Here is a 25,223-nt window from a genome sequence, read left to right as displayed (position 1 = left end):
GGGGCCAAAGAGTCACATGTGGCTTGTGAGCTACGTTTGCCCACCAGGGACTTAGACCAACTCAAATCATTTTGCTCTCAGAACTCCATATAGATCATAGACTGACATGTATTGATTAGACCAAGGTGGAGAGGCCTTGATTAAATATTAATGTCCTCCAAATGGTTTTCTAGTGTGGGGATCTTAGGAAGATCCTTCTGAGGATGTTTTCCATACCAATTTAAATTAAGTTAATACTGGCAACAGGGGGAAGTGTGCCTTTTCTATTTCCCATCAATCTGCTCTTTAATTCTACCTCATAGGGAAAAGTGAATAATAGCTTTTATCCAACATACATTCACCTTCTCGGGTCCTTGTTAGGAAAAAAGATTCTAAATTCTAATTGCTTCTTTCATCTTTCTTCTTTCCCAGGTTGGGCCAGGCAATAGGAAGATGGCTTTGCCTGGGTCTAAGTTAAGGCTGGCCCCTTTGGTTTGCTTTCACACCTGGGAAGGTTCCATTTGTGCGATGCTTTCTATGTCTCTGTGGCAGTAAGTGGCAATGGAACCAGGTCCTGCCAGTGTGTGTGTGTGTGTGTGTGTGTGTGTGTGTGTGTGTGTGTGTGTGTTTTAAAGTTTTACCAATGAGACATAAAATACATCCTCCCTCCCCACCAAGAGACCATGTGGAGAGGCTGTCCCGGGTGCTGCCTGACCTGCCGCTCCATCTGGCCCTGGCACTCGCTCTTCATGGCCTTGAGGAGGGCTTCCAGGCGCTGTACCTCCATGTTCCGGTCGTCCAGCTCCCGCCGCAGGTGGTCGATGGTGATGCTGTTGCCGGTGTCCCGGTCCCACAGACGCTTGTTCTGCTCCTTCTCCAGACTCAGCTCCTTCTCTCGCTTATGGAGATCAGCCTGCAAGAAGTGAGGTGTGTTTCCCCCTTAGTAGCAAATAATAAAATTAAAACTCTATGTTCCTTATTCATCTTTGGAGCTTTTGTGTGATTTGAGAGTATTTTGGTTTTGGAATTAGATTTCTTTTTAATAGCTAGATTATGAACATTTCCTAGAAAAATAAATTGATATTTTGCTTACTCAATGGACTGGACCACAAATAATATGTAATGAAAAGGAAAACACAGTAGATTTTTAAAGTTATCTGTTTTTAAGCTTTGAATTTTCTAACCAAGATATTATGTTTCACATCAAGCGTGTTCCTGTAATAAGGAAATGTTCAAAAGGTTGAGAGAATAGCAACAGTAATTTGGATTACTGATTCAGAAATGCAGACTAGTTTCCCGTACTAGGATTGGAATGGCAATTGGGCTGTGACTAGCATTACCTCCCTCTTCAGTTACTAACATAAATATATTCTATAGAGTGTTGTCTACTGTTAGCAAAAACTCAACAGAGTAGGAGAAACAAGGACTCATAGATCCTAAAGGATTTATCATCCAAAGAGAAAGATATGAGACAAAAATAACTGGAAGTGGCTTTTCTTTAGAGACAGAGCTAAGGACTAGCTGAGAGAAATCACTAAGATCAAAATGCTTGGAGAAGGCAATTGAGTTGGACCTTGGGGACAGTTTGGAGATGCAGAGATTAGGAAGAAGGGACCGGAAGGGGCATTTGCTTCGAGCACTGGGTGTATATAGAGAAAGGACTGGAAACAGACAATAGGAGGGAAGAATAATCTTTCTCCCCAGGTCTGGCACTTTGCACACACAGTTGCCAGCTCTACCTTTGGCAATGCTCAAGTCCTGTGTCAACCTAAGAAGAATGGAGCTGCCGAAACCGGTTTGACTCAGTGGATAGAGCATTGGCCTGCGGACTCAAAGGTCCCAGGTTTGATTCTGGTCAAGGGCATGTACCTTGGTTATGGGCACATCCCCAGTGGGGAGGGGGAGGGGGGTGCAGGAGGCAGCTGGTCGATGTTTCTCTCTCATTGATGTTTCTAACTCTCTATCCTTCCTCTCTGTAAAAAAATTAATAAAATATATGAATATATATTTTTTAAAAGAATGGAGCTACCAGCAGAGTACGGGGTTAGCGAGTAAGAGAGAAATGTATTCTACTGTCCCGCTGGATCACACAAAGTAATACCAAACATTTCCTTCTCCCAAATTTCTCAGCCTACAGAACCTCTAACTGAGGCTGGTTTACAATGATCAGAATTCCCTTTTCGTTCTTTAAAAAACAGTTAAACTAAATTTCCAAATTTTCTATATACATAATTTGTATGTGTTTTAAAAGTTACTTTGCTTTGAGATGAACACAACTCTACTTCAATTTAGCAGATTGTACTATCTAGTTGAAAACTATGGTTCTTTGAAGATCAGCTCACTTGATATATAAGCCATGACAGTTCTACTTAAGAAGAAAAAGGAAAATATGGAATATTATATCTTACATGCAAAACTTGAATAATTTTATATGTATGCACAAATATTTTCTAAAAATTATAATTTTATAAATGAAACTAGTTTTGTGAAATATTTTGGTGGAAAACTTCCCAGAATTAATTTTAGTCATATTTTAGAGCATAATCTCACCAACAGCTTTTGAAGTTTGTCATCCAAATTCCCAGATTCCTGACTGAACTGGTCGCGCTCTGTCCGCGCTTCAGTTAGCTCTGAGTTGGCAAGAACCAGCTGCTTCTCCAGCTCTTCTATCTGAGAGGGAATCACAAATCAAACACTTGACGACGTCAGTGGGCAACACAAAACAAATAGAGCCTTGGGAAAGCGAATATTATTTAGGGGGCAAGAATAAAACTGTATTGTGATGTGGTTTGCAAAGTTTTCTAAACTTAAGATCTATGTAGTATTTGGCCAAATAAAATTAGCCAAATGAAACAATCAAAATTTAGCTTCTGTGAATAGGTGTTCTATCATTTGCCATTTAAGGAAGCTTGATGTGGAATAAATACACCAAGCATACATAAATAAAATGTATTATAGTTGAACTATTTTGCTGCAGAATATCAGCATATCAGTAATAAAAGGCTTTGAATATAAAATAATGAATGTCAGTAATAAAAGGCTTTGAATATAAAATAATGAATGGCAACAAGTTTTTAGTTACTGTTATTATTATATAGTCACACTATTAGAAAAGGGTGACTTTATATATTATATAAATATATTAATATGTTTTTATACATATGATATATTCCCATCCTAATTTTCTTTATAAAATGAGATAAACACTAATTTTAAGTGTTACAGGTGTATTTTTTCCACACAGACAGGGCAACTGTTTGATCTGTGGACCATGAATTTCTATGACCTGCTGGAAGGCCCATCACTGTTAACAGCCTGTAGACTAAGAGGTTTAGAACTCAGAGGATGGAGACTCAGCTTAGATTTTAGTTGAGCCACAGAAATTCATAATTTAGATACTGAGATATTAAACTGATAAGAACATGTTGCTACTTAGTGTTTTCTAATGTTAGCTGATCTTTAATGTGATACTACAATACTATTTCATCATCTATTTTCCAGTGATAAGACATTTTTCATGTCTGCACTAATGCTAATAGCATAAGTTTCTTCTTACTTCTAAGGCATCCATTCAAAGGCTTCCAAAACTTCTGTGTCAAGAATAAAACTTACTGATGGATTTGGATGGTGCACTGTGATTAAACCTTCTTAGAGAACATATGAGAGAGACTTTTTCTTGATGAGTATTTTTACCTAGACTAGGTTCATTTAAGATCTTCATTTATTAATTCTACACATACTTATCATATTATACACACACAATGTAACTATGTCATTGATAAATGAGTATGCATACATAGAAGTTATATATCTTTATCTACACACACACACACACACACACATATATGTGACTTAAGAAAGTACTAATATAGGATTATCAAACAGTTTCACATTTACCTACAAAGTAGTATCACAGCCTACAGGGATTGGAATGTAAATTTTAATATTTAAATGGGATATATTTTAAATTTTTGTTTTAACTTTGGTTGTATGTTATATACAAGAAGTATTTCACAAGAATTAGGTATATATAAAATATTGGGCTATGGATAGAATCGTGTTGATAGATTCTAATAATCCTATAAAGTACTTTCACCCTTGTGCTCCTAGGGGGCATATATAGAAAAAAGCCGCACAACTCAACCTCTGTAGTACAAATAGCCTCCTAACGAAAATGAATAAATAATACCAGTTTATATAATCTCCTTAGTTCTATTATTATTAGGAAAGACTAAGTTAGCACACACTTAATACAGGTACTAGGAATACTTAGGGGGGAAAAAAGCACTAACTTTTACTTTGGGTCAACAGATGTGATCAGAGAGTCGATGTGATCAGACTAAGAGTCAAGCATCTTAAGTTCTGATCCAGGTTCTGTCACATAAAAAATTTGAGTCTCAATTTTTTTCATCTATAATTTGAAAAGATATTCCTGATGACGTTTCAAATTCCTTTCAATTCTGCTTCTAAATACTTTTTCACATGAGAAAAACAGTACTGATAAAGCTAAAATTCTGTATTTCCCATTTATCTTTGGGAACAAAATATAATCAAAGAAACCATATTTTGAGCTATAAATTTAATAAGAACACTTTTGACTTGAAAAGTTACTCATAAGACTAAACCATTTTCCACTCATAGTGAGCCTGGCACAAAACCCTATCATTGAGAACAGTATTTGTACGTATATGTGCTTTAAAAGCTTAACTTTAAACTTGTTATTTTATGTCTGTTTTCATTTAAAAAATATTTGGATGACCATTTGATAACGTCAAGCCTGATGATAAAATGTATAAGACCAAAACTAAAGAGCCTTTTTGTCTAAGGTTAAGTATCGGCAGTTCCTCCAGACCCCTGCAGGAACGTTTGTTTGGTAGTTGTCAGTACTGACTCAGCTGCTATAGCTCTGCTTTTACCTTTCACTTTTTAGAATAAAAATATTTATATTAACCAATCAATCAAAAAGGTGAATGGAGAGTGAAAGGGAAAACCATTGAAGTAGCAGCTGAGCTGATACAAACAGCTGTAAAAAAACAACAACACTATAAAGAAAGCCTTTTAAAATGTCCATAATAAATACTGACATCTGAGATGTATTAAATATTTTTTTTCTTTCTTCTTTTCTTTTTAAATAGCAGCACTGGTTTTCCCTTTCACCATCTATTAATCTCTTAGTTTTTGATCACTGGCCAAATAAGTACTGGGTTCTCATTCTAATTGTTCAGTGATTTTAGAGATATTACCAATCATATTGAATTGGATCTTTTGTTTTCTGTGCTCAAAACAACACAGATGGGGGATAATAAGGGGTGCTGCAGGTCAGCACGAGGTGCATTGGCAGAACTATGCAAACAGGTTTGCACAGAATCTTCCCGCCCAGTATACGGCTCCAGCCAGTGCTACTAAATCTTTTGAGTATGAAATTCAGCCCCAAATGCTTCCAAAGTAGGAAAAATCAGCTTATAATCAAGGTTATGAGATATTTTTGTTGTAAAAAAGCGAAAGTTAAGAGTAAAGCCAAATCTACAGAGCCAATAGTGACAGCTTCTACTGGTCCAAATTCGTAAAGGGGAATTCTGGAGGCTCTCCTAAAATAGAAAGAGAAGAATAGAAAAAAGCATTACAGTAAAACACTTTTGTAAGCTACAAAAGCTATCTCTAAAATTTTCTTCAAAACACAATTTCTATTTTTATCAATATGAAAATATTTCTGTTAATCTGAAAGAAACAATGCCCTCCTAAACAAGTTTTCTCATAATTTATGCATTCTAGTTGGAAACGTTTTGTTCAGACCTGTCATATCATCAATTTTTTTAAAAACGATAAATACTTTTTATCTGAAGGAATATGGCCTCAGGAAAAAATGCTAATGCTGCTTCTCATAAAATATCTTGATATATAATATCTACTCACACTTATAAATTTCTTTTTCAATAAGTCTCACTTTTAAACACAACTTTTATGTTTTATTTTCTTTGACACTTTTTTCTTTATTGTTATTTGACAGTATATACTAAAATATGCACTGAAGCAGTGAAAAATCAAGTAGATTTTAAAGTTTTAATAGGCTTTAGTATGTAAAGTCAAGGTACATGAAAATAAATTAAACAGAAGAATCTGTGTTTTTTAGATTCTATATTCAATTCATTATAACAAAATCAGGTTATGACAATGACATTTTTCATGACCCCCAAATGCAATCCTATTGATAATTTGTTTGATCTTCTTAGCTCAAACATGCACTAATGCCTTTCAGGCCAGAATATTTTCCAGCCTCTATGAACATGACTGGATAACCACCCCTCAGTGTCCCCTGTCTAAAGGCAGTTACTATTAAGAAACTCGAGTTACCCATCAATTAGGTACCAACTAAATTAGATTCAAATGCTGCATTATAAATCTCAGTGGTTTGAGTTAAACTAATTAATCAGATATGCCCCCTTATTTCTATGAATGTTGAGTTTTTAAGATTGTCAAAATCTGTTTACATTAGAACAAAACAAGACAATACCCTAATATCATGTTTGTGTCTATATGACCTCAAAACACTCATACAACAAGTTCATCCCGTCATGTATCTGGATGTTTATGCTTGCTTTTACAATGCCAAAGAGATGTTTATAAAAACTCAGAAACTATTTTTGGATTATTTAGGTGTATATTTTAGTATTTACTAAAATTTTCCACCATGCCCGTTTTGGAATTGAGCAGCATGATGTTATGTATCAGTCTGTATGCATATTAGTTTATGACAGGATACTTTCTCCAAGAGACATTACAATGGAAAGCTACAGCAGATTCAAATCATGTAAAAGAAAAAAAAGTTTTATTTAATACTTCATGACTTTTCAAAGGGTTTCATTTGTCAATAAACAATAATATTTAACCTGTTCAAAATGATTTGAGTAGTGATAAATAACAGCTATTGTACTGGATATAACACAACAAGGGTCCTATTTCCTCCCTAGCTGTCATATTGTCAGCGCTCAGTTCTGCCAATGTGCCGCCCTCATCTAGAGGATCCAAATCTCATAACTGAGATTATATAGTCTCATATTACTCTTTATTGTTTAGACTTTAATAAAGTCATATCTAAATTTTCCATTCTTATTTTAGCTGTGCCACTGGAAATTAAGGTCAAGATCTTCTATTACATGCTTGACTCAGAGAAACTAGGAGAAACAGCCCCCTCCTGTGGCCAGCACAGGGGTGACAGTGGTAATTAAATGAAGGGGTGCTCAAAAGAAGGCAAATGGTGAAATAATCAGTGCTACAATATTAAATTGCCTCTTCCCATGAGAAGATTTTTTTTCTTGAACTGCTATCCTGTAGAATTGGGTAGTTTTATAAAGGATATCTGGCATCTTCCTTATACTCTATATTTTCCCAATAACCTAGGGTGTGAGAAATTGCTAAAAGTGATGGTTATAACTATATAAGGTCTCTTATAGGTAGGATGACTATATATGGAATGTATCTTCCAAACTGGGACACTTTGGAGACAAAGGTGGAATTCACAACCCAGGACACTGGGATAGCAGGTGTAAATTGGGACTATCCCAGGCAAAGAGGCATGTATTTGGTCACCCTTCTCTCAGGAAGAAAGAACACATGCTTCTCTGAATGGCAGCTCTTTGATTGTTTTAAAGAGACTCTACTGTGTTATAAATGCTTGAAGCTAATAAAAACCCAAGATCTAGAAAATGGTTGATAATGATAATGAATACTTCTCTTTAGCTATGAAACGTGAGAGAAAACAACAATATAAAACATCAATGAAAAAAATGAAAAGAAAAATCAATAAATAAGTAAAACATTAATGAATATCTGGTTTTAAGAGAAATTGTATAAAGAGAGATGAAGAATTAACTTGCTAGTTATTTTTTATTTAGACTAATCTTAAAGTTAATTCAGTCTTCTAACTGCACAGTGATGAATAAGTAGGAGTTAGCCCCTAAAGTACCAAGTAGAAGGAGAGCAGCTGGTACTGAACCAGCATATACCAAAGCTAAGCTTTGTAAAAGCAAATAAAAGGGCCTTAGTCTTAATTTATTTTTTAGAAAACTTACTTAAAAGTATGCAAAAACATTTTTTCTAAGATGAATTAATGTGAGCAAACAATTAAAATAAAAATTAGTTGGCATCCATCTTATGAAGTGTTTTTAATTTGAAATGAATACTTTGATTTCTCATTTTAAAATAAACTATCAACACTATATAATTGAGTATAATAACCTCTGGAAGCAGAGAAGCAAAGTCTAAACTCACCTTGTCTTCATACATCCTTTTGGCTTCCCTTAATTCAGAACGGAGCTGAGAAACAGTAGATTCCAGTTCACTGAGTTGACGCATATACATTGAATTTTGGTTTCTTGCTTGTTCTCTAAGAAGGGTTTACAGGGGGAATAAAATCAAAGAGCAAACTAAGAATAAGTGTGATACCTAAGCACACTATCTTTTTTACATGGCATTACTAAGCTGATCATCTTTGTTTTCCAAATTTGCTTATTTAAAGATCAAAAATGCATTGATAGGGGGAGGACCAAGATGGTAGTAAATGCAGTACTCACAATCTCCCACAACCACATCAAAATTTCAGCTAAACCACAGAACAACCAGCCTTCAGAACCACCTGAAATCTGGCTGAATGGAAGCCCTACAACTAGAGAATTAATGAAGCTGCCCTGAGACTGATAAAAAGGGTGGAAGCACAGAACAGGCTGTTCTGAGACCCACTTATGGCATTTCTTTTAATTGAGAGGGATATCTTGGCTGCAGATGCATCCCATAAGGAACAAGGGGTCCCAGCCCAATTGAAGCAAATCCTGTTCCATAGAGACGTCTCCTGCACATCAACTCTTCCATGTAATTGAGTTGGCCCACACAGCTGATTGGCTTGGGGATCAATCCCTTCCAGTGATGCCAACAGCAATCAAGACACAACTACAGAGGATCCAAGATGGCTGCATCCAGGTAAACACCTAGCCGCAGACGCACACAACAATTTCAATAAAATACAACTAAAATATAAAATGACATTACACAGAACTACAGGAAAGTTGACTGACTGGAAATTCTACAACGAGAAGCAAGGAGAAAACCAGAAGGAAGCGCGGAGGAGCTGTAAAAGGTACTGAGACACGCGGCACGCGGAGAGGACGGAGCAGGAGAGGAGGGAGGCCGAGTGCCTGGCTGGCGTTCCCTAGCGGGAAGGAGATAAAACTCCAACTGTGTTGGGCCCCAGCTCTGACTGCTCTGAACCCCAGTTCTAGGCCAGACCCCGGGGACCCAGGCTCATCCATAGGGAGCTGGGCTGTAAGGCGGAACCCTGGAAAAGCGGCAAAAGGAGGTCCCGGCGGCACGCACATTGTGCACAGAGAAGGGACGGTCGGTTGTGCCACGGGATTGCCCTGGCTGGAAGGAGACTGGGGCTCCAGTCTGCTCTGAACGCCACCTCCAACTCCACTTCCAACTGAACTGAACCCCAATATCGGGCTCATTGGGAGAGAGCATATACTGTTTGGCAGCAGGCGAAAATCGAGGGCACCTATCTCTCAGAGGCGCTTTGCAGCGAGTACTGAAGGACCCTGAGATGCAGGAGCCACATAGGGCGGGGCTGACGGAAGCCAAGGCTGTAGGCTCCACCCTGAAATCCTATACCATCTGTAACTGCAAAATGCGACAATGAAATAGATCACAAATGAAAGAAATGGAGGACAAAAAGCAACTGGATATAGAGTTCAAATCTACGTTTATAAGGTTTTTCAAGAATTTCCTAGAAAAGATGGATAAGACCTAAAATGATATGAAAAGAGATCAACTAGAATTAATAAGGAGTCAACAAGAAATGATAAGGGATCAACAAGAAATAAAGAATACATTGTCTGAAATAAAAAATATTATACAGAGTCCTAAAAACAGAATGGAAGATTGCAAGAATCAAGTCAAAGATTTTGAACATAAAGAACCAGAAGACACTCCTTCACAGAAGCTGGAAGGCAAGAGAATCCAGAAAATTGAAGATAATGTAAGAAACCTCTGGGACAACTTCAAGCGAACCAATATCAGAATTATGGGGGTCCCAGAAGATGAGAGAGAGCAAGATATCGAAAACATACTGAAAGAAATAGTGACAGAAAACTTCCCCCACCTGGTGAAAGAATTAGACTTACAAGTCCAGGAAGCGCACAGAACTCCAAACAAAAGGAATCCAAAGAGGACCACACCAAGAAACATCATAACTAAAATTCCAAGAGCAAAAGACAAAGAGAGAATAATAAAAGCAGCAAGAGCAAAGAAGGTAGTTACCTATAAAGGAGCACCTATACGATTGTCAGCTGACTTCTCAACAGAAACCATGCAGGCCAGACGGGAATGGCAAGAAATATTCAAGGTGATGAATAGTAAGAACCTATAGCCAAAGATAATCTATCCAGCAAAGCTATCACTCAGAATCGAAGGTCAGATAAAGAGCTTCACTAATAAAAAAAAAGCTAAAGGAGTTCATCAACACCAAACCAGAATTATATGAATTGCTGAAGGGGGTTCTTTCAGAAGAGAAAGTAAATAAAGATAAAAATTATGAACAACAAATACGTAACTATCAACAAAGGAATCTAAAAACCAAGGAAATTTAAAAAATCTGATGAACAATATTAACTGTTGAATATAATAGAATCAGAGGTATGGAAGGGGAGTGAACTGACGATTCTTGGGGAAAAGGAGAGAGGGGGATGTGGGAAGAGACTGAACATAAACTGTGCACCTATGAATGAGGACAATGGGGAGTGGGGAAAGGGCAGAGGGTGGGGTGGGAACCTGGTGGAGGAGAGCAATGGTGGGGGGGGGGGGAGGAACATTTGTAATAATATGAACAATAAAAACTTATTAAAAAAAAAAAAAAGACTCAACTACAATAAAATAGTACACACAGCTCACATAGGGGTACTCCTAGACTGCCCAGCTCAGGTGATAGGAGGCTGAGCTACTGGGTTCTATAAGACATCTACAACACAAGGCCACTCTACCAATTTCAAGAGACATAGCAGCTATACATAATACATAGAAACAAACACAGGAAAGCAGCCGAATGTAAAGAATCATGTTGCAAATGAAAGAAGAGAAGAAATCTCCAGAAAATGAACTAAATGAAATGGAAGCAAGCAAACTACCAGATTTAGAATTCAAAACAATGGTTATAAGAATGCTCAAGGAACTTAGTGGGAATTTAAACAACATAAAAAAGGACCAGTCTGAAGTATATACTAACTTAAATAAAGAATAATTTTCAGGGAATCAACAACAGAGTAGAGGATGCCAAGAATCAAATCAGCCCTGACCGGTTTGGCTCAGTGGATAGAGCATCAGCCTGCAGACTCAAGGGTCCCAGGTTCGATTCCGGTCAAGAGCATGTACCTTGGTTGTGGGCACATCCCCAGTGGGGGGCAGGGGGTATGCAGGAGGCAGCTGATCGATGCTTCTCTTTCATCAGTGTTTCTGGCTCTCTGTCCCTCTCTCTTCCTCCCTATAAAAAATCAATAAAATATATTTAAGAGGAAAAAAAAGAATCAAATCAGCATTTGGAATATGAGGAAGCAAAAAACACCCAATCAGAACAGCAAAAATTTAAAAAAGAATAAAAAAATATGAAGAAAGTGTAAGGAGCTTATGGGACAATTTCAAATGTACCACCATTCACATCATGGGGGTGCCAGAAGGAGAAGAGAGGGACAAGAAACTGAAAATCTATTTGAAAAATAACGACAGAAAACTTTCCCTATCTGATGAAAGAAACAGACATACAAGTCCAGGAAGCACAGAGAGTCCCAAACAAGATGAACGTAAAGAGGCCCACACCAAGACACATCATAATTAAAATACCAAAGGTTAAAGACAAAGAAAGAATCTTAAAAGCAATAAGAGAAAGGCAGTTACTTTTAAGGGAGTGCCCATGTAATTGTCAGTTGATTTCTCAACAGAAACTTTGCAGGCAAGAAGGGAGTGGCAAGAAATGTTCAAAGTGATGAAAAGCAGGGACCTGTGACCAATATTACTCTACCCAGCAAAGCTATCATTTAGAATTTAAGGTCAGATAAAGAGCTTCACAGACAAGAAAAAGCTAAAGGAGTTCATCACCACCAAACCATTATTACATGAAATGTTAAAGGGTCTTCTTGAAAAGAAGAAGGAGAAGAAGGAAGAGAAGGAGGAGGTGGAAGAGGAGGAGAAGGAGGAGGAGAAGAAGGAGAAGGAGGAGGAGGAGGAGGAAGAGGAGGAGGAGGAGAACACATATGTAATACCTTAATCAATAAAGAATTTTAAAAAAAGAAAAAAAAATCTCAAAACTGTTAACTATTAAAGTTATGTGATGTGTAGATGGGAGTTCATGAAACTCTTCTCTCTTTACGTTTGTGTATAATTGAAAATGTCCATATAAAGTTTCAACACATAATCTCAAATTATAAAATGATTTATATAATTTTATACTTTTAATTTATATATATTTATACACATATGTTTTTTATACTGTCAATTACAATATGAACAATATTTAAAACATCCAATCCCAAAAGGTCCAAATATATATTTATAATAATACTCCTGATATGGTCATATAACATTACCTATATGTTAAGTATCTTTTCTATTAACTTAAATGTTAGAAAAGTTTTACTTTCTTGTGAATTCAATTATTAAACAATTTAAAAAACACTCAAAGCAGAAAATAAACTTAAAATGAAGATTATGACTCAATTTCAAACCCCTAGCACACACATACTGAATGATTTCCAGTTGACTTTGAATACTATTGGCTTGGCTTCGAGCACTGCTAGCCTTCTCAGTGAGTCCTGTTGTTTCTATTTCATGTTCCCTTATTAACTGCTCAATCCTGTAAAAAAAAAAAAAAAAAAAAAAAAAAAGTGGGGATTGCTATTTGATATAGAAGATTATGCATGTAAATTATGCAAATAATTTTCAATACTCTCAAATTTTGTTTTGGCTTTGAATATGCTGCTCTTTTTATTACCAGTGTCTAAGTAAGATATAGAGTCCTTTATCTAAATCCTTTGGGGACCAACTAGGTTTTAGAATTCAGAATTTAAAAAAAATTTTACAAAAGGTAATAAATTATAAGGACTATATATTATATGACATCCCCAGAGAGGTCTGGGGAAGTAACCTATAGGCCAAACATATTTCTAATGCAATAACAGGCTTTAAAATATTCACTAAATCATAAAGATGATAAAAAGCTTTACATTAGCTCAGGTCAGATTTGCCAACAAATGAGTGACAAACGCTTTCTCCTGACCAAACTTTAGTCCAGCTCCTCTGGGCCTGCTTCTTAATTAGGCCTTCCTGCCTCCGTCCACCTCCTTAAAATGCCTGGGTTTGGTAAGAATCTTGCTTAGTTTAGTGAGAATCCCCTCACCCTTGATGTATCCTCTTGGCAATTTCCACCCGATGACCCCCTCACCCTGCTTCTTGCTATGAATCCTGGCTTGTTCTAGCAGTTGAGCCTGATTTTTCTTTAATGGGAACTCCTATTTCCAATAGTTTTGAATAAAATCTTCCTTACTGTTTTGTGGTGTGTGTGTGTGTGTTAATATATTTTTATTGATTTCAGAGAAGAAAGGAGAGGGAAAGAGAATCATTGATTGGCTGCCTCTTGCAGGATCCACACTGGGGATTGAACCTGCTACCCAGGCATAAGCCTTGGCCAGGAATTGAACCGTGACCTCCTGCTTCATAGGTTGATGCTCAAATACTGAGCCATGCTGGCTGGGCCTTCCCTATTGTTTTAACAAGTGTCAGGATACTTTTTTTTTCTTTAACAATTCACCACAAACCTATGAAAAACAAATTTATGTGTTTCAGAGCTTTTTAGATTTTGCAATTATTGATGAGAGACTGGAGACCTGTGGTGTAGTTTCCTTGTGACTTTCTAGATCACTCAGGCACTTACCTATCTTGATGCTGTTGAAGAAGCATTTCTATTTTGTTCTGTGATTCAGATTTCAGTGCTTCAAGCTGATCCTCTACCTGGTTATAAAGAGATATGGATTTAGAAACCAGTAACTTTAAGCTTGGAAGATTTATAGATTTTCAACTGACGGAATGCTTTAAAAAGATGCAAATAGAAGTAATACTTAAACTGGATACATTCTAACACTGTATTTTATTAATCTTTTATTTTAGCTTTACTCTCACGAAGCTTTATAGGTCAATCAAGCTAGTTCCCTTTATTATAAGAGTTCATTGTGGAAGCAACTCCATTATTTTAGAGTACAAAAATGAGAACTTACTTTTAAGAATTTAAAAAATTATATGCCTAATACTATTGTCTTAATAAATTTTAATATAAAATTGAAGTAGTGTTCTCACCACTTACTGGAAATATCCTCCCTTTAAGATAAGAAATCTCTGTGTCTAATTCTCTTAGGATTTTACTAATAGCTGAGCCCATGTTGCGGAAGTGGATGGTAGACAGGCTGTCGTGTTCATTTATTTTCTTGCCTGAGGCTTGTTCAAAGTCAACTAGGATTGATCGGATTTCATGAAGCACTCCCTCATGACTAAGCATCATCTTTCTTAGCTGCTCTATCTGTGTGTTGCTATCATTCAGCATGTCCTCCTTAAGGCTTCTAGCAGCTTCAAGTTCATGAACTGTATTTTGAAGCTGATTTCTTAAATCTTCCTGGGACTGACTCTCCCTGCGCCTATGAAATAAATAAAAGAGAAAAAAACAATATTGATGAAATTCATAATCACACAAGTAGTAATACACTGCAAAGAGTAAAGCTCTAAAATAATCTCAGGTAACAAATCCCAACCTGATGTCCACCATGGCATCTCTCTCCATTTGCATCTCTTGAAGTTTTGTTTGTAAGTCAATGACTGACTGCCTTAAGTAAAACTTCTGTTTCTCATGCAATTCATTGCTCTGGAAAAATAGAATGCCATGCAAATTAGTCTTTTCTTTTTAATTAAACTTATTGGGATATCATTTATAATAATAAAAGCATAGTATGCTAATTACACTGGACAGCCGAACGACCTTTCCAATGACCTCCAGGACAAAGCCAGGGCTGTGAGGGCTGAGGCAAGCTGCAGCAGCTGTGAAAGCCAAGCCCCTTGCACAAATTTTGTGCGTTGGGCCTCCAGTTAATAAAATTATCTAGGTTTCAGGTGTACAATTTTATAATACACCATCTGATTATTGTTAAATTAGTCTTCATTAGGAACATAGTTCCTGACAGCCAGTAATTTCCAAAATCTATATATTATTAATTTTTAACTTTATTTTTATTGTTGACACTATTACAGCAGATGCCCCCATTTCACACACACATACACACACACACACACACACACACACACCTTTACACACCTCTACCCAGACCGCCTCCCCTCTGACATCTGTCAGTCTGTTCTAAATATATCCATGCCTCTGTTTCTATTTTGTTTGTCAGCTTATTTTGTTCTTTAGATTCCACATATAAGTGAGATAATATAGTATTTGTCTTTCTCTGACTGGCTTATTTCACTTAGTACAATACTCCCCAGATCCATCTATGCTGTCTCCAAGGGTAAAATTTCCTTCTTTTTTGCAGCCATGTAGTATTCCATTGTGTAAATATACCACAACTTCTCTTTTTAATCATCACCAAGGATATGTTTTTATCGATTTTAGAGAAGAGATGGGAAGGGAGAGAGCAAGAGAGGGGGAGGGAGAGAAAGAATAAGAAAGAAGAGATAAATGTGAGAGAGAAACATCAATTGGTTGCCTCCCATATGCGCCTTGATGGGGATCAAACCTGCAACTGAGGTATGTGCCCTGACCAGAAATCAAACCCACAACCTTTTGATGTATGGGATGATACTCCAACTGACAGAGACACCCAGCTAGGGCTATACCATAGCTTTTTTATCCACTCATCTACTGATGGGCACCTGGACTATTTCCAGATCTTGGCTATTGTATACAATGCTGCTATGAATATAGGGGTGCATATATTCTTTTGAATTGGTGTTTTAAGTTCTTAGGATATATCCCCAGAAGTTAGTATGTAGACTTTTCATTAATCCAACTTTTAATACTGAAATAGAAGGCATAGGCTTAATTAGCAAGTTTAACCAATAAATCCATTAAGTTTTTCTTCTAGAAAGTTTAGGTTCTATTCCAAGGCATTGTGCCTCACTATCTTCCCAAACTGGCATCAGGCACTGAAAGAAAAGATTGCAACTCACTTCATTTAGTCTTTTCTGCAAATCTTTGACTTGATGTGAATATTCCTCCAAAACACGTTCAATGTGCTCTTTTCCAGGGTAAGGGATGACTTTCCTGTGAGGATCAGGTTCTACTTCATATTTAGGGAAGAAGGGAATTTGTGTCACCATCCCAGTTGCTGATGTGTTTTCAATTATTGTACCACGTATAGGTGACATAAAAAATGGACTTGAAGAACCTAAATAATAAAGAATTAATTAATTAGCTTATTACTAAAATCATTTTGTGGCAATCATTATCCTAGGTGATTCCCTTATTGTACTTTAAAGGAGCTCAAGGTCTCCTGAGGCAAATAGACAAGTGAAAGTACCTCTGAGAGAGGAGCACATGGTAAAAAGAAGGAGCAGATCAGGAAGAAGGAGGGAGTTTTACCTGATGGTGATCGAGTGATGCTTGAGCTGAATGAACCTTGTCTGGAGGACAAGAGAAGGAAGGGCATTCCAGATAGTGGGAACACCATAATTATTGGCATGGCATATTCTGGGTGAAAGTAAAGTAGTGGCCAGGTATGAAAATGAAAATGTAGGATAGATCATGAAAGGCCTTGTGGGGTCATACCAGGGAGTTTGGATTCATCTTGAAAGTGCTGGGGAATCACTAAATGATTTGAAAGTAGGGGGTCAATATAAGTAGATATGTGTTTTGAAAAAGCTCTCTGGCTTCAGTGTGGAGAATGCATTGACTGGGATAAAATGGAAGTTAGAGAATCCACATAGGAAAAGGCTTTCAATGATGCAGGCAAGAAATAGCAAGAGTGTGCCCTAAAGGAGAGAGCAGTGGTGATAAAATCAAAAGCATGGATTTGAGCAATACATGTGAAAAGTAAATGAGAGGAAAGTGTCAAGTATTTTTCTTGGGTTTTGGGCTTCAGCAACATCCAAGGAGGATGTTTGGTTTGCAAATACTGAACATGGACCTGAAGTTCAGGAGTGAATTTTTGCTTCAGAGATTGGGATTTGGGAATTATCAGCATATGAATTCTAGCAAATCCTTGGCATCAATGGAATCATCTAGGGATAGTATATGGAGTGAAAAGGGAAGAGGATCAAGAGGAGTGCTCTAAGGAAATACCAATGAGTTAAAAGGAAAAACCAAAAGAGTGAAACCCAGGAATATTCACAGAAAACCCATAGAGGTTTTGGAGAATTATATTCAAGACACACTGCTGACTTGCACTAAGGAACAGAGACAGTGTGCGATGGTAAGAGGCCATCCATAAGCAGGCTGTGAAAAGCACTTAGCTGAAAATTTATGCTATCTTTCATGCAAAAGAAGGACTAGAAGTCAGACCCAGCAGTCCAAAGAATGGTGTCAAGAACCATGGACAATTATTTCCAGACCAAAGAATCTATATATATAAAAGCCTAAGCAACCAGCCAACCATTCGACCATTCAACTAGTAACTATGACATGCACTGGCCACCAGGGAGCAGACACTCAATGCACAGGCATGGAAACAGACTGATGAATCTCAGAGGAAAGGTGGGAAGAAGGAGGGGAGGGAGAGATTAACCAAAGATCTTATATGCATACTAGAGGCTCAGTACAGGGATTTGTGCACCCTTTAGCAATCCCCTCAGGGGATGTCAGACTGATACCCGCAGGCAAGGGTGAGGGATCCCACTAGTGCACAAATCCATGCATTGGGCCTCTAGTATTAAATAGATAAAGTGCATTTAAAGTTAAAAGGCACATTCCACAATATATTACTTCTATCCTTAGCCAGTTTTGCTCAGTGGCTAGAACATCAGCTTGTGGACTAAAGGTGCCCAAGTTTGATTCTGGTCAAGGGCACATGCCTGGGTTGTGAGCTTGATCTCCAGTAGGGCATGTGCAGGAGGCAGCCAATCAATGATTCTCTCTCATCATTGATGTTTCTATCTCTCTCTCCCTCTCCATTCCTCTCTAGAATCCATAAAAAATATATTTTTAAAAAGATATTACTTCTAATTGTTATAACAACCATTTAGATAAAATATAAATTGTGTTATATGAACAGAAATTAAAAAATTTCTGAAAAATAATACCAACAAAAAGACTACACATCAGAATTTGAGATACATTTCTGTGAATAGAAGGAGCAAGACTTAGTAACTGACTGGCTGTGAGTGTTGGTAAGAGAAAAGAAGTCAAAATGATACAGAATTCTGCCTTAGAGTCAATGAAGGAAGATAAGGTGTTTAGGGAAACATTGAATGTGTTGAAGTTGCTCAACATGAAAACAATTTCTAAGCCAAAAAGTAATGTTAACATATGCTAAAAAAAAAAAAAAAAGAAAAAGATATGTTATTTTAAAAGAGTAAACAATTTCTCAAAAAGTAGACTTATACAGAATATCAAAAACATTATGGCCAAGGTCTGTGCTGAACAGTTAAGCATACTAAAAGCAGTAGCTTGAATGAATACTAAACTGCTTAATTCTATTTTCCCCACTTTGTTTTATAAAGAACATATACCTCCATTGGATGCGATGCCACTACTTGATAAATCTTCACTATGTGATTCACAAGGTTTTTTTTCCATATTAAATATTGCTGCCTCTTCTTAGAGATCTTGAAATATGAATGCTTCACTGTTAGGTTCTTTTAGTTCTTATCTATAAAAGACAGGGATTCAATATTTGTTGATAAGGTATAATGTAAAAATATTTATTGAAATGGGATTAACTTTGTTCACATTTGAAATTTAGTAATAATTTTTCATCAGGAAAATATTTATACAAAAAAATGTATTATATAAAATTTAAAAATTAATAGAATCGTATTGTAAAAAGTGTTGATTTTGATGGCCAACAGGATTATTAAAGAAAACCTAAAAAAAACAAAACACTCTAATACTTTAGTTATTATAATAATTAAAACTCTAATCGGGAAAAGAGGTTTTTCTCTCAAGTCTCTTTCATAAAGTTACATTATCAAATACTGGAAGAAAATATCTCCTTAGTAAAAAAAAAAGTCACAAATTAGCTTTAAAAAAAGTCACTAACCAGAAAATTATAAACTGAAAAACTTCTTTGATATCAAATAGTGCTCATAATTTTAGATTAGGCCAAGAGGGGACGTCTGAATCTGGACAACAATGGTGGTGGTCTGATTCCAAAGCTCTCCCTACTTTTATTAAAATAACCATAAAATCAACAAAGGGAACAAATAAATAAAGCCACATGGACCCCTTCTGTATCTCCAGTAGACAGGGAATACCATAACCTTCAAATTATTTGCAAGCAGAGGAAAATTATTTCCCAAAGTTTCTCCCACTGTCTGCCTCCCACCACTGTAAGCCCGAGGGTATGGAGGATGGGAGAGGAGATGATCAAAAGGAGCAGATGGATGAGAATAAGAACAGACAAAAGAAAGTGAATAATAAAAAAGCTGAGACACTAAGCAAAAGTTGGAACTTGAAACCATAGCCCTGGCTATGCCTTAACGGCTTGAAAGTGTGCAGGAGCCAGAAATAGCAGCCTCAGAGAAGCAGTGTTTCGGGGGAGAATCATATATGGAGAGAAGAGGTGATCGCCACTGAAGACATAGTAGAAAGGAAAAGGAGGAAATTCCATCACATACAAAAAGAAAGCAAGATATGCCAACTCTCCTTCTACCCCTCATTCCACCATCACCATCCATAAAAGAAACTGCCCGGAAGAGGACACTCTCAAACTAGGAATCCTGTTCACAAAATGAACAGAAATAGACAAAAGCAGACCTCATCCATACAAAACTACTACAAAATGTAAGAAAATGCTAATAAAATCTTTTCTGCTGGTTAAAAATTGTCCTTACCTCCCCATCCACTTGCTGCCCCACCAACAAACATGAATTCAAAGAAAATTAACACAACAATCCAAACTGAACTAAATATTCTCAAACAAGCATTTAGGGATATAAAAAATCACCCTTAAATCAGAAATGTAAAACTTAACAAGAGAAATGAATAAGAAACAAATAAAACTAGCAAACAAACATAAGGAAATTAAATGAGAGCTGGTTGAAGTCATGAAACAAGGTAGAAAAAGACAAAATTATATTAGAAATTAACACCAAATAACAAAGTACACGAGAGAGGATGGATTGTACTAAAAAGTTAATAAAGGCATGAAGAAAATCAGGAAAACAACCAAGAGAATGAGAACTAAGACAAATACATAAATTGGGTGAGAGAAGAAGTGAATGAAATGAAAGATAAGCAAAGGAGAATGAACATAATTGGTGTCCCTGAAGAAGAAAATCAAAACCATGATGCAGAACTACTATTTAAAACTATAATCCAAGAAAGTCTCCTAGAAATAAAGGAAGACCTGAATTTATACATTTTTCATACTTGGGAAAATCAACATAGAATGATCAACTCTGAAACATATCCTAGTAAAACAATAATATTTTAAAGACAATGAAAAAATCCTCAGGGCCTTCAGGCAAAAAAGATGAACTACTTTTCAAAGGCAAGAGGATTACAATAGCATCAGATTACTCAAAAACAACAATACAAAGCAAGGCAACTATAAAGCAGCATTTTAAAGAAATATAAGGAAAGCGCATAAAAACTGAGATAAGATATTATATGCAGCCAGGATCTCCTTTGAAAGATTCGAAGCCATAGAAAAATGGTTTTGACTATACACTGTACACAGGTGCCCTTCTGAGGAATCTCTAGAGAGGGTGAAGCTTCATCCAACCAGAAGACAACTGGCAAGTGTGGCGAAGTCTTAACTCCTGGTGGAAATCTTTTGGGTTTTCTGTAGGTTTTTAATTTTTCAAACTAAAATTTGGAATAAAGATAAAGACAAACATTAAAAAAGAAGATGACTGGGAAACTTTACAAAACAATTTGTGATGAACATATAAATATTCAACTGCAGAATTGAGACTAAAACATGATTGTCAAAAGATACCATTTAAAATTGACAAATTAAATAAGGAAAAAAGGAGTTTATAAGTGCACTATAAAAATATTACTGCAGCCAAACCCAGTTTGGCTCAGTGGGTAGAGCGTTGGCCTGTGGACTGAAAGGTCCCAGGTTCAATACAGGTCAAGGGCATGTACCTTGCTTGCGGGGCACATCCCTGGTAGGGGATGTGCAGGAGGCAGCTGGTCGATGTTTCTCTCTCATTGATGTTTCTAGCTCTCTATTCCTCTTCCTTCCTTTCTGTAAAAAAGCAATGAAATATATTTTTTAAAAATATATTACTGCAAAGGTAATCACTAGAATAAAAAAAACTTCTCAGTGGCAAAAGAATTTTAAAAAGAAAAAATAAGGAAGAAACACCAAACAAATACTGCAAATAGAATATAATACAGTAATTACACACAAAATAATAATGTAATAATAATATCACAAGTTTTATTTCTTTTTAATTTATTGCTTTTAGAGAAAGATAATATGATAGAATTTAGGCCAAATATAACAGTCATGTCAATAAACATGAAGAAACTTAACTTGCCAATTCAAATAAAAGGATTTTCAAATAGACTCTTAAAAAAATTAAACTCTATATTATACACAAAAGGATACTTACAAGGCACTGATTCTAGTACAGTGATAGATAAAGATTTGCCAGATAAATGAAAACAATAAGAAAGCCTGGATTAAAATCCTGATTCTAGACCAAAAAGTCTTCAAGGTGAAGAACAGTATATAAGACAAAGGGCACTTCAAGGTAAAAGGCACATTCTGTAATAAAGATATTACTTCTAATTGTCCGATATAACACAATCACTTAGACAAAACATAAATTGTGTGATAAGATCAGAAATTAAAGAATTTCTGAAAAATAATGCCAATGAAAACCTCCACATCAGTATCTAAACATTTAAGTAGTGAAAAGAGGAAAGTTTCTAGCCTTAAATTTCTATTTCAAAAGTGAAAGAATGAAAATAAGTGATTTAAATTTCTAACACAAAAAGGTAGATTAAAAGTAAAACAAAAGAAAGCACATGCTAGGAAACAATAAAGATAAAAGCAGAAATTAATGAGGTAGAAAACAGAAAAATAGATAAAAGTAATGAATCAGAATCCTGATTCTTTAAAAAAAAAAAAAAAGAAAACAATACAAAATATATAGACATAAACCATCAAAGTGACAGAGAGAGGAACATCACATATAATATACTGTTTATCATTTTTACGTTAATTCATAATTGTAAGCATAGGGTTAAAAGATTTTTTTTTTAAACCTGTGAGCTGAAGGGAATTTTATTGAACAGAATTCCTTTTTATTTCACTCACAGTTTCTCCCTTTTGATTACTGAGATGCAATCTGCCAAAACTACAATTGGATAAATTCTTCCTTAATATGTTTCATACTATAATTTTAGCAAATAAGTAGTAGGTATGGAGATGTTCTGTCAAGAATTATAATAATGTTAGTCAAGATCGCTAGGCAACTTAAATGTTCTAAATAGAAGAGATTGTTATTTGGGGGAAAAACCCTCATTTAAACAAGTTTTATCATGAATGTATAGTGTATACTTTTACTTACCCACTAAAATGATGCATTTGGGGATTCTTCAGTATGATGAAAAACACTAAGACAATTCAAATTACTGAGCAATGTTATTATCACAAATTAGAGATAGATCAAAAGCATAAAGGAATGAGGACAGGCAGAATTATATAGCCAGTGTTGGGCAATCATACCCTAATCCATTTTGCTTAATACTAAAGTTTTTGGTATCAAGCATGAAACAGAACCTATGAGCAAGATAAGCAGAACTGGAACTAGTAGTTGGAAAAGAGAGAAAAGAAGAAAGGAGTTTTGACTTTAGAATATCCTGATATGGAAACTACATTTACTTACTTTGGTATAAGATGATGAATGAAATAAACTCATTAATTCAGTATCCACGCATAGACAGCAGCCTATTGAAGAGTAGCAGACCTTCAGAGGAAATATTTTTCTTGGAAAATTAATAGTTTAAAAAAGAAAGCTTCGATTTAGTTAAACAATAATTATAAAACAACATTTATTTGTAAAGAAAATGACTAGTACTTCTATTTGCCAATGCCACCTTTATTTTATGAACTTTACAATAGGAAATCTCTTTTAAAAATACTTGAATTCGGATTTTCACTATTTTAGATTGACCAAATCCTCAGTTTGGTCAAATAATTCAGTGTTCCTCTAATTTCATTACACTTTAAGAACTAAAACATTATACCTGATTTCAGGCATAAGTCTTACTAAAATATTAAGGATTTCTGGTAAAAAGAAAAAAAAAGTTTTTAAGTTTTTAACCTTAATAAATCATAAATTGTTAAAACGCTATACTTTTTATAATGGGTAACATAAGATGAATTTACATTGTATTTGTTTAAATCTCTGAGTAAAGTACAAAGATGAGATCGTGGCCTCTTCTAGTAATGCCCAAGATTAATTCTGAACAATTCTGCCTGATTTAAAATTGTGACCAGATTCCCAGTGAAAGGAGCCTTATATTTCTGACAAGTAATAGCTAGGTAAAGATTCTACCTTGGTTATTCCATTGGAATGTTGCAGAAAAGACCTTAGAAACCACAGACCACAACAAGAGGACTTTCGGAGGAAAACAGTGTACAGACTTTTTTTTGTTTGTTTGTTATACAGTTGAGTTAAAGGGCTTTAAAGTGTCTCCTGGGTTCTTACCCCTTCTCCTGGCTTCCAAAAGACCAAGGTGGCTGTGTGGCTATCCTTTCCCCAATGAGAACAATCCTCAACCTGATTGCCTATGACTACTCAATGTGGACCTCTCCCGTGACCATGATAGAATGTCACTGTCTCTATAGTAAGTTGACTTAGAATCTATGCTCTATTTTGATTGGGTACAGATGACTTATAACCTGTGTTATGTTAATCAGCTAATGACTCAAGCCCATAGAATGCCAAACCATTCTATCTTCCAGAGAAGCCTTCTCCTGGCTTCCAAAAGACCAAGGTGGCTATGTGATTATCCCCTATTGGGATTTCCCCCCAATTTTTGGAGATATTTTTATTTTATTTCATTAAGGCATTACATATGTATCCTTATCTCCCCATTACCCCCCCCCCCAAACCCCCAACTCATGCTCTCACCCGCTTGTTGTCTGTGTCCATTGGTTAGGCTTATATGTATGCATACAAGTCCTTTGGTTGACTTCTCCCCTTTACCCCTCCACTCCCGTCCCTTCCCTCTGAGTTTCGATGGTCTGATCGATGCTTCTCTGTCTCTGGATCTGCTTTTGTTCACCAGTTTATATTGTTTATTATATTCCATAAATGAGTGATATCATGTGATATTTATATTTCTCTGATTGGCTTATTTCACTTAGCATAATGCTCTCCAGTTTCATCCATGCTGTTGCAAATGGTAAGAATTTCTTCTTTTCTTTTCTTTTCTTTCTTTCTCTTTTTTTTTTCTTTACCACAGCAAAGTATTCCATTGTGTAGATGTACCATAGTTTTTAATCCACTCATCTGCTGATGGGCACATAGGCAGCTTCCAAATCTTGGCTATGGTAAATTGTGCTATTAACATAGGGGTACTTATATCCTTTCTGATTAGTGTTTCTGGTTTCTTGGGATATATTCCTAGAAGTGGGTTCACTGGGTCAAGTGGGAGTTCCATTTTTAGTTTTCTGAGGAAACTCCATACTGTTTTCCACAGTGGCTGCACCAATCTGCATTCCCACCTTATTGAGACTTTATAACATTGATCCATAATCTCACAGAACCAGTCTGCAGGTGTATTTTCCTTAGGAAATTCTAAAGTTCCCCAAGATTGATCCCAATAACATATCACATAAATATAAGAACATTAATGACCATCACTTCACTGCTTGAGCTAATGTTAATTGCTTATTAACTTCATATTCATTTTAGTGTCTGTTTTCTCAATTGCATTCTTTCTCTCTAGATGTTGTCAGTGCCTGTTAGGGTTTAAATCCTGGCTCTGTGATCCACTAGCTCTGTGATCTTGAAAACAATATTTAACCTCCATAAGA

General features: G+C 36.0%; 1 protein-coding gene across 1 annotated transcript in view; it reads right to left on the bottom strand.

Moving 5' to 3' along the window:
- CCDC158 (coiled-coil domain containing 158) overlaps window positions 1-23,141 on the bottom strand; it is a 65,425-nt gene extending 42,284 nt beyond the window's left edge. The window contains exons 1-10 of the mRNA XM_084881036.1: window positions 23,065-23,141; window positions 18,727-18,866; window positions 16,231-16,448; window positions 14,814-14,923; window positions 14,372-14,699; window positions 13,946-14,022; window positions 12,758-12,868; window positions 8,248-8,362; window positions 2,530-2,649; window positions 695-892 (exon numbers count right to left, since the gene is read on the bottom strand). Of these exons, the coding sequence (XP_084737162.1) occupies window positions 695-892; window positions 2,530-2,649; window positions 8,248-8,362; window positions 12,758-12,868; window positions 13,946-14,022; window positions 14,372-14,699; window positions 14,814-14,923; window positions 16,231-16,448; window positions 18,727-18,793 (1,344 nt within the window). The 5' untranslated portion in view covers window positions 18,794-18,866; window positions 23,065-23,141. The remainder of the gene's footprint in view (window positions 1-694; window positions 893-2,529; window positions 2,650-8,247; window positions 8,363-12,757; window positions 12,869-13,945; window positions 14,023-14,371; window positions 14,700-14,813; window positions 14,924-16,230; window positions 16,449-18,726; window positions 18,867-23,064) is intronic.
- Window positions 23,142-25,223: the final 2,082 nt, after the last annotated feature.

This window comes from Pipistrellus hanaki, assembly GCF_964339955.1.
Source record: "Pipistrellus hanaki genome assembly, chromosome: 1".
Lineage (NCBI taxonomy): Eukaryota > Metazoa > Chordata > Mammalia > Chiroptera > Vespertilionidae > Pipistrellus > Pipistrellus hanaki.
Note: the sequence above shows the minus strand (reverse complement) of the source record. Positions and strands in the feature narration are given on the sequence as shown.